The following is a 10,742-nucleotide window of genomic DNA, read 5'->3' on the forward strand; positions in this document are numbered from 1 at the left end:
CGCTCCAATAAAACATTTACTGAATGAATGAATAAAACAATCAATGGATGTTAGGGACAAGAACTAACAGGACTGAGGTGAGAGACAGGGCAGAAGTAAAGTGCAGAAGAAGCATGGTCCCACCATTGCAGAGGTTCCAGGTTCAGCACCACCACTGGCTAGATGTGTGACCTTGGGCAAACAACAGGCCTCTCTGTGGCTCAGTCTTTTCATGAGGAGAATGATAACAAAAGACCTATCTCCTAAGCATAGATGGAAGTACTTGGCACTAGGCTTGACATGCAGTCAGAGCTGAACAAATGGGGAGCTCTTCATAGCATCGGTTTGGTGACCATCTGAAGGAGGGAAAGGTAGTTTTAGAGGGCCCTAAGGTTTTTTGTGCAGGGACTGGAAAGTGGGGTTAGAAGTCATTATTCAAGCAAGGGAAAGGTAGGTGTGAGAGTGAAAAGGACCAAGATAAGAGTGGTGATTCAGCCACAGAGGTGGCCTAGGACAGGGGTACAGTGTGTGGACTCCAGAGCCAAACTCTGCGTGTAAATCCCCATTCCTTCACTCACAAGCTATGTGGCCTTAGGCAAATTACTTGCATCCCTCTGTGCTCCAATGTACTCACCTTTAAAATGGGGACAACAGTACCGACCTCCTCGTGTAACTGTGGGGCTCACATGACTTCGTTTACATAAACGTCTCAGAACAATGCTTGGCATACATCAAGTGCTACGTGTAAATGTAATCACTATTATAATGACGACACGGCGGTTCAGATCCTGGTTTCTGGTACAAAAGGGCCTGACGGGCTACTATTAGCTGGGTGATGTTGGGAATGTTACTGTAAGATCTTTGCGCTTTCATTCTCTTCCAAAATTAAGATGACCTTCACATCAGTGTAAAACCACGCAGGCTTCAGCAGAATAATTTCCAAAGGCTCTCTGCGGTCCACCCTCCACCTCCAACTCCCCTTCCTGGCCGCCCAAGCCTTGAGATCTGCTGACAAACGTCCAAGCGAAAGGAGCCGGGCAGAAGTAACGCACCACCGACCCTACCACTCTGGCGAATACCCACTCACCCACCCAAACGCCCACACTCGACTCAAGGAACAAGGGCTGCAACTCCCGCTCCCTCCTCCCCTCAAACCGGAAAACTCGCCAGCCAAGGCCCCAAGCGCCCCCGGGGAGGGGCCGGGAAGAGGCGGGGCCCGGCTGCGACGCCGCGGTCGAGCAGGCCAGGGAGATGCCGGGAGCCGGCCCCGCGCCCCCTCACCAGTAGCAGCTGTTGTAGACACAGGCGTCCCGCGGGGGGCTGGCCGGCTGGTAGTGGGCGGCTGCGGCGGCGGAGACGTCCCCTTCCATGGTGGGCCTCGGCACAGGCCTGAGGCGGACCGACTGGACCAGCCCCGCGGGCGGGCCTCGGCGAAGGCGTCGGCGCACTACGCGCAACGAGGGTTCGGGGGACGGAGTAGGCGGAGCTCGAGGCCGCTGGTGGCGTCCCCGGGTGGTGGGGCCTAGGGCAGGGTAGGCGGAGCCTGGGCGAGCAGGCGCGCAGGATCCCCGCGCACGGAGTTTGAGGCGCGCGTTGCAGATTCCGGAAGGGTGGAGCCGGGGCGGGGGGGCGGGGGTGGTGGTGGTCAGTGGGCGGACGCGAGCTGCCCTGGGTTGGTGGGGCAAGTCCTGTTGGGCGGAGCCTGGGCGGGGCGAGCGACGCAAAGTCCCGGCGTGCGAAGCGTGGAACGAGGTGGGCGGAGCTCGAGGCGCGCAGTGCTGGTCCCGTGGGGGTGGAGCCAGGGCGACATAGGCGGATCCGGGGTTGGGTGAAGGCGTGAGTTCACAGTGGGCGGAGCCCAGGGCGAGGAGGACGGCGTGGTTCCTGGTGGGCGAAGCCCCGCCAGTTGGGTGGGGCCAGGGGCGGGGCGGAGCGGCACGTGGTCCTAGAGCGGCTGCGGCGCCAGGCTTGCTGGAGGTTTTGGGAACAGCGGGGTTGTAGTCAGCGTGGGGGAAAAGGGGGGTCACCGGCTGGCCGCTTGAGAGAGGAGGGCTTGGAGTTGGTAAACGGTGCTTCGTGAGTCTCCGAGGAGTCTGAGACCCTGTAACCTGTTGCCGGCTGTGGCAGATGAGACTCGGAAGACTCCACGTGTGCAAGTAAAATAAGAGGACCTCTGTGTGAAAAACAGGTTTAGTTTGAGTCTGGAGTTGGGGGGGGGGGAGCGGAGAGGATGATGGGGGGAGGTTAATTCCAAATATATTGGCTCAGAAAGGTATAAGTAAGAACAGTTTTGAAAGGGTCCTCATGATATCCTTTTTGTGTTAATCATATATTTGTTTATTTGCTGGCAGTCTGGAAGGAAAGACACCAGATTGTCAAACGTTTATCGCTGCGTGCGCCACAATTCCTGAGCCTGCGCTCTAGAGCCCATGAGCGCGCCTAGATCCCGCGCTTTGCAGCAAGACAAGCCACTGCAATGAGAAGCCCGCGCACCACAACTAGAGAAAACCCGTGTGCTGCGACGAAGACCCAACCTAGCCAAAAAGAAAAAACTTTAAAAAAAAAAGTGTTTATCTCTGGTTAATGAGTGGTATGGAGGACTATCACTTTAGACTTATATCCTTCTGAATGTTTAAATTTGCAAGTGACATATATAGCTGATCAGGGTATTTCCCATTATAAAACTTAAATTGTTAGATTATTTTATTGGTTTTTAGATTCTCCCAATCTCATGAATTGTAAAGCCCAAAAGTCCTAAAGACTTTGAACATAAGTCATTGTGTCAGTGTATTGCCTCTCAGGTCCAAATACATACTTCAACATAGGCTCTGTGATAAAAAATGGAATTCCTTTAAGCATTTCTTCTTTAAAGTGAGCACGATATTAAGCCTTCTCAGTTAAGTTCGCTGGAGGAAGAAGCTTCCTTCAGTTTCTGGGACCTGACCAGAGTTAGGAGTGTGGTTAGGAGAGACCTGACCAGAGTTAGGAGTGTGGTCATGAAAATATCCAGTAGGGTCTGCTCCAGCCACAGGCCCAGACTCTGTCCTTCTGCGACCTTGCAGCTTCAGCCTGGCAATAACCTTTATGCAGCCCTCTTGACACAGAAACCAGAGCCCCGCGAGGCCTGCAGGCAACCACCTGCCCATTGTCCTTCAGCAAGCCTTTTGGGGGGCAGGGTCACACACTGAGCAGTCCTGCCCCCCCACCCCAGTATTCCCTCCAGGCCTCTTGAAGGCCTTCTGTCCCTGCTGGCCCCCAGATTCCCGTGGCTACCCACAGGGCCGGTTGGTGATTGCTCGCCTCCACCAGCTTCTCTGCTGTTTGCCTAGCAACTCCAGACTGCCTGCAGCCTAGCTAAACCAGCAAACTTCTCTGCTATCTGGTAGCCAACCCATGCTTTCTCTAACGAGATCCAGACCCCTCTCAAATTTGTCCTTGCGTACTCTCCCTCAGCCCTAGTTACCATATAGTTTCCTTTTATCTTACAGTTCGCTTTTATCGTAGTTAATTCTTGACATTCAAATTCCCTTGTTTAACCTACCATGTGGTTTCTTCTTATTGGACCCAGACTACTGCAGGACTTTGAAGCCAAACTAGGTAGGTTCTACTACTTACTATTTGTGTGACCTTGGGCAAAGTTACTTCACCTCTCTATGCCTCAATTTCTTCATCTAAAATGAAGTTAATGATAATAACACCTACCTCATAGGGTTGTTATGAGGGTTGACTAAATTCATGTATATAAAGCAGTTAGAATATGTGCTGACACGTAATAATAAATGTTAGCTAGGACTTCCCTGGTTGCACAGTGGTTAAGACTCCGCGTTCCCAATGCAGGGGGCCCGGGTTCGATCCCTGGTCAGGGAACTAGATCTCACATGCATGCTGCAACTAAGGAGCTTGCAAGCCACAGCTAAGGAGCCCGCCTGCTGCAACTAAGACCCAGCATGGTCAAATAAATAATTTTTTTTAATTAAAAAAAATAATGTTAGCAACCACAATTTGTGGTATAATTTCACTCCATTATCTCCAATATACCGTATACTCCTGTCACTGAGTGTCTTACTACTCCTCAGACACTCTAAAACTGCAAAAGGTATACATATCTTCTATCTAATGTGTGCTCTTTCACTTTCCTTACTTGCAGCTTTTCCCAGGGAAAGTTCATTGCTGCCTTCCATTTTTGCACAGCTTTTTTTTTTTTTTTCTGTTTTGTCATGACTTTTTAGTCATATGTCTTCAATACTATTATCATCTTAAGTAACTCAACCTGACTCTACCTCTGCCATGAGCAGCTCCATGACACGGTCTTGTCTTGAGAGGTGAGACAAAATAATAGCTCCAGAGTCAGAGACTCTAGCTCAAATCCTTTCTCAGCTACTTCCTATCCTGTATGACCTTGGACAAGTCACCAACCTTTCTGTGTGTCAGTTTCTTTGTAAAATGAGAATAATAAAAGTCGAGTGTCTACCTAATGATGCTGTAGCGAGCATTAAATAAACTAATCTGTGCAAAAAGCATAGTGCCTGGCACAACAGAAGTACCCCATGTAGTAAACAACTACAGAGTTTTGCAGTTATGATTATTATCATTATATTTCTCTGTGAACAGAGTATAAGCACTGTGACTGGGATAAACCCTTGTTGAATTAATGACTTTGTTTTATTAGGATACAGGTGAGGTTACTGTCACAAAGAAACTCAAAAATGTAGTGGTTTAAATGAGATACAAATGCATTTCTCATATAACACCCTGAACATTTACATTCCAGAGCTGATGTAGTGTCTCCACAGTGTCTTGTTACCCAGGCTCCTGAGATTTGGATGGAAAGCCATATCTAGAGTGTTGTCCTGGTCCACATATTTCAAGAATGCTCACCACCATATCTGCTATAATTGCATGCTGGCCAGCAAAATCAGGAAAAAGCAGGAGCGGAAGGTTTAAGAACAAAATCCACAAGTTGTACACGTCACTTCTGCTCACATTCCACTGCCTAAAAGATAACCACAAGGTCACACCCAGGTGCAAGGGAGATTAGGGAATGGAGGGTTTATTTTGGGCAGCCCAGCTAACATCTGAGTATGTCAAGCAGAAGGAGGGAATGAATACTGAGAGAGCCAGCAGTCTCTGCCATAATGTGCTTTCTTTATGCTTCTAAACTTTGTCTCATAAGCAGGAATTACTCTTTAAATTGGAAAAAAATAGATCATATTTTTAAAATACATACAATTTCATGGTAAAGACTATAAAAAAGGATATGGTTTCAGAGGACTAGGAGGTGCATAGACCCAGATTCTGACCTACAAATCCCAGTGATCTGGATGTGGAAGAAATAAGAGATGCACTCACACAAGCCAATACCCACTGAAATCAGGATGTTAAAGGGCAGGGGTTTGGAGGAGGAACACATAACAAAGGAAAATATTAAAAAGGGCCATGGATGTGAAAGGGGAGATTCAGGAAGTCTATAGCACACAATACAGTCAGGTTTAATAGCAAAAAGGGCTTTTGTTTTTTATTGGGGGAGGGGGTATTTTATGCTCAATATTAAGAGCTAGAAGAAAAAGAAAGATAATCCCACTGCTTGAGACCACATGATACGATAATGATCAGACAACTGAAAGAACACAGAAATACCCAATGTCTGTCTATTTTGCTTGCATTTTCTATCAAAGAAAATGATCCTCAAGCTGTAAAGAACAAAGAAAATAGCAGTAGGAAGAAATTAAAAGCCAAGATAGGTGCGGTGGTAGAAATCACCAAGTTGCCTTAAATGGGTTAAAAATCTTTAGACTCAAATGAGTTACTTTCTATCATATTGATAGTGCTTTAGATTATGACCCCAAAGCCTTTCTTAAGGATCTTTGAGAAAATATGCTGGAAGAGATAACATAAGACTAAATATGAATAGTTGCTGTCTTCAGTTTCATAAAAGGAACAATACATATATTCCAGACAGTATACCCTGATGAACTTGATGTCTAGTCCCAGGATGATTTGTGACCATGAAAAAAGGTGATCATTTAGAGGCCTCTACTGGTTTGCCAAGCCCACTTCGTGCCAAATGGACCTCATTTCATGTTGCTGGAAGAATTATCTGATCGTTAGAATGGGATTATAGCACAAACAGTATAATTTGATTCCCACAAAGCAGCTGTCCCAGTTACACTAGTCATGACTCAATCAGTTAAAAGTCAAGGGAAGAGAGGCTGTTTATTAGCCCGTTGAACAGGAAGGACACTGAAGTGGCTCTCACAGTTAAAGGATGAGCTGCGGAAACCAGGGTCTCAAGGGACCAGAAGCAGAACTCACTTCCTCAGGCCTTCTTGCTCCCCCTCTCTGTCTGCTTCTCAGTGCTTGGCTTCATTCTCAGGTCACTTCACTTCTTGCTGTGGGAGGATGGCTGCTGGCAGCCCCATATTGTACTTTCCAGGCTTGACAACCCCAGTAGAAAGAGAAAACTTCTTTTTCCTCATGGCAATCACACAGAGTGACTTGTACCTTTATTTTTTACATTTCTGTACTGCTTGAATTTTTCACATGGGTTACTTTCCAATAACAAATTTTTTAATAAAACATTTCTAAAAAATCAAGTTTATCAACATCAGTATAAAAAGCTACATGGACAGACTATTGCTCACTTAACTTTTCCCCTACTGTTGTACATTTAGTTTGTTTTCAGATCCTACTATTATAAATAAAGCTGCAGTCAACGTCTTTGTACATAAATCTTGGTCCATGCCTCTAATTATTTATGTTTGGAGGGAGTCCTAGAAGTGGAATTCCTGGGCCAAAGGTTTTAAATATTTTCTAGGTCTCTTGTTACATGTTGCTATACTGCTTTTAAGAAACAAGCCTATGGGGCTTCCCTGGTGGTGCAGTGGTTGAGAGTCTGCCTGCCAATGCAGGGGACACGGGTTCGAGCCCTGGTCTGGGAGGATCCCACATGCTGCGGAGCAACTAAGCCCATGTGCCACAACTACTGAGCCTGTGCTATGACCTCATCTCAAATGAGGTAATGAATTATGATTAGCTCTTACTTCAGGCCTCTTTTCTGTCACATGTGAGGTAAGAACACTTGACCCTCTTTAGGAAGTCAGGGAGTATGGGAAAGAACTTCAGTTTCTACTGCCCCTCTTTTCCTAAATCAAGACATTCCTGTCGACAATAGCTAAGACTTCAGCAAAAGAAAGAAGTGACCTGCCAAAGACCAATTCCAGACCAATTCTGTAAGTTCCTAAGGCTGCTGTAACAAATTACCACAAATTGGGTGGCTTAACCCCCCCCCACACACACATGCGCACGCACACACACACACACGCACACACACACACATACACACAAATTTATTCTCTCACAGTTCAGGAGGCCAGAAGCCTGAAATCAAGGTGTCAGCAGGGCTGGTTCCTTCTGGAGTTTCTGAGGGAGAATGTTCCATACTTCTCTCCGAGCTTCTGGTGATTGCTGGCAATCCTTGGTGGTCCTTGGCTTACAGATGCATCACTCCAATTTCTGCCTCCATCTTCACATGACCTTCTTCTCTGTGAGTCTGTGTCAGATCTTCCTCTCCTTTCTCTTATGACACCAGACTTGGATTTAGGGTCCACCGTATATCCAGGATGATCTCATTTCAAGATCCTAATTACATCTGCAAAGGCCCTATTTCAAATTAGGTCATGTTTACAGACGCCAGAGTTTAGGACTTTGATGTATCCTGTTGGGGTACACAGATCAACCCACTACATCAACTAAAGGCTGAAGCAAGTATGGTAATTCTTAATGTTGTTGGAGAGAGAGTAAAGGAACAAAGAAAACTGTTTGGCTGGCTCCATCTCTTGGTGTTATGAAATTTCTATTTCTTTGCTTATTTAAAAAAACCTAAAAACTAAAATGACAGCTATAATTTCTGTGGAGGTCAATTTGGTAATATATAACAAAATCACAAATGTATATGCCTTTTGGGTGGAAGTTCTTTCCATAAATGTTTATCGATGTATAATATGCATAAAGAAAAGTGGACATACCATAATGGTAGACTATGCTACTTTAAATATTGTTCTTTCTGCTTTCATTTATATTGGGTAAACAATCTTTTTTTTATATATTTGAATTTTATTTTTTTATACAGCAGGTTCTTATTAGTTATCAATTTTATACATATTGGTGCATATATGTCAGTCCCAATCTCCCAATTCATCCCACCACCACCATCCCCCTAAACAATCATCTTAAAGCTTTCTTTTCCCTATTGTAAAAGTAATACATATTTAATGCAAAAAAAAAATCAGTACAGAGAAACTACACAACAACCATACTATTACCATCCAGAAATTAACCATTAACATTTTGTTGTAGTTTCTTTGGGGGGTTTTCCAATGCAAGTATACACATATACTTTTTTTTTTTGAATTTTTGAGTTTTATTTTATTTATTTTTTTATACAGCAGGTTCTTATTAGTTATCAATTTTATACATATTGGTGCATATATGTCAGTCCCAATCTCCCAATTCATCCCACCACCACCATCCCCCTAAACAATCATCTTAAAGCTTTTTTTTCCCTATTGTAAATGTAATACATATTTAGTGCAAAAAAAAAAAAACAGAAAAATTGAGAAAAGTACAGAGAAACTATACAACAACCATACTATTACCATCCAGAAATTAACCATTAACATTTTGTTGTAGTTTCTTTGGGGGTTTTTCCAATGCAAGTATACACATATACTTTTTTTTAAACAAAGATGTAACTGTATGGTATCTATTTCTTTGTACAGTCCTAACAAGTTACAATGTACTGTGCACAACTTTCCATATAATTAAATTAACACAGAGTTGCATCATAATTTTTAATGACTATTCTTCTTAAGGTCCCAATGAGGGACATTCAAGTTGTTTTCAGCTTTTTGACATTATAAATAATGCTGTGGTAAATATAATTTTTTTAAACTCTTAAAAGGCCAAATTTTAAGTGCTGAATATATAGTAACTTCTGTATCTTAAATGTGCATGGAAAGGAATTCCTGATATTCCCTCCAAACTTGCTTTAGCCAGAGCCTTCTCTAAGTTAGGTACAGCTCTATCTTGCCGTTAGCTCAAGCAAACAAACAAGCAACCAAATATTGGAGTCATCTTTGACTCTTCTCTTTCCCTCATGCCTAAATCCAATTAATTAGCAAATTTATGTGCTCTTTCTTCCAAAAATACCTAGTATTTGACCATTTCTCATTACCTCCACAGCTCTCATACTGGTCTGCGTCATGTCATCTCTTGCCTGGATAATTGTAGTGGCCTCCTAACTAGAGATGCCAGATTTAGCAAATAAAAATACAGGACAACAAGTTAAAGTTGAATTTCAGATTAACAACAATTTTTTTTAAGCATAAGTTTGTCCCCAATATTATTCTCCATGCAGCAGCCAGACGGATTCTTTCAAAAAGTCAGAATAAGTCACTCCTCTGTTCAAAACCCTGTGATGTCTTCTCATCTCATAATAAAAAGCAAAAGCCTAAAAGCTGAGGCCTTGCAGGGTCGGCTCCTAGCAGCTTTTTCCTCTTTGATCTCGTCGGCCCACTGTCCTCTCCTTCCCTCTGCTTGCATCTCTCTTCTCCCAGACATACCTAACCTCCTTTAGGTCTTTGCTTACACTTCGTGAGACCTTCCCTAATCGCCGTTTAAAACTGCACGCTTAAAAAAACAAAACAAAACAAAACAAAAAAACTGCACGCGTCTCTTCACCTTCCCTACTCTATATTTCTCTGTTAACACTTACTACCTTTTAACAAACGTATCATTTATTTAGTTTCTTGTCTTTCTCCTTTTACCAGAATTTAAGTTCCATGAGGGCATTTTTGCTCTCTTTGTTCACAGCTGCATCCCCAGTGCTTAGAATACTGCCTGGCACATAACAGATGCTCAATCAATATTTAATACATGTCGAATTAAGGAAATGTAGTTATCCAAATCAATAAATAGCTTTTGTTTGTTTCACTAGGGCTCCTCTCACATTCTGATCATTCAGCATGTTGCTATCTATTTCAAAGTAGTCACGTTAACTGTTTTAATTTTTTAGAGAAGCCATCTTCTGTAATTCTGTAATATTGGCAAACATTTATGTGCAGACACGGTTCTAAGGTATAATAAAATCTTAGAACCTCAGGTATTGTAATTAGAGTTAATACACAGATTAGGAAATTAAGACCCGGCGAGGTGAATCATTTGCTCAAGATCGCGGGATCTGTTGGCGCTGGGTACAGAACCTGCGTCTTTAACAATAATACTCTGAGCCGCTCTCTTTTACCTCTCTTTCTCTTAACTTGTTTGGGTTAGGCTCTTAAGAATCAAAGTCAAAACCTGTCAAAAGCCAAGTGCTTTCTCCCCCTCCAGTCAAGGACTCCGCAATTCGCATTTGAATCCCGCGTGGCGGGAAGCCGAGGGCAGGTGTCGGGAGGGGCGGGGAGGAGCCGCCAGGCACCGCCAGCCAATCACAGCGGCCGGGAGCCTCCCTTCCCCCTACGGCGTCCACGCGCCAAAATTCCAAACGGGACCGCGCGCCACTACCGGACGTCTCCCTCCGCCGAGCTCTGCGAGCCGGCACTATCTAAGAAAAAGGGGAGAGTGGTCTCACGTCACTGTCCGCTCGGGTCCTCGACACTGTCGGTGTGGATTCTCCTCAAATTCGGCCCAAAGTCCTTCGCTCTACAGATGGGAGAAAAGTTTCGAGCCCGCCGTGATAGGGTGGCGGCGTGGGAGGGACAGGCGGC

At 44.5% G+C, this 10,742-nt stretch overlaps 1 protein-coding gene across 3 annotated transcripts in view; it reads right to left on the reverse strand.

Annotated features, from left to right (window-relative positions):
* The window catches only part of NTAQ1 (N-terminal glutamine amidase 1), a 55,952-nt gene extending 54,384 nt beyond the window's left edge, over nt 1–1,568 (reverse strand). For 2 of the 3 annotated variants that reach the window (XR_005017076.1, XM_036830785.1), the window contains exon 1: nt 1,261–1,559. Coding sequence is in view for 2 of the 3 variants with exons in the window: in XM_036830785.1 (XP_036686680.1) it covers nt 1,261–1,349 (89 nt within the window). In the remaining variant the exon portion in view is untranslated. Of the gene's footprint in view, nt 1–1,260 lie in introns of all 3 variants that reach the window. The other variant, XM_036830784.1, reaches the window with a different exon arrangement.
* Nucleotides 1,569–10,742: the final 9,174 nt, after the last annotated feature.

The sequence above is a fragment of the Balaenoptera musculus genome, chromosome 17, assembly GCF_009873245.2.
Source record: "Balaenoptera musculus isolate JJ_BM4_2016_0621 chromosome 17, mBalMus1.pri.v3, whole genome shotgun sequence".
Taxonomy (NCBI): Eukaryota; Metazoa; Chordata; class Mammalia; order Artiodactyla; family Balaenopteridae; genus Balaenoptera; species Balaenoptera musculus.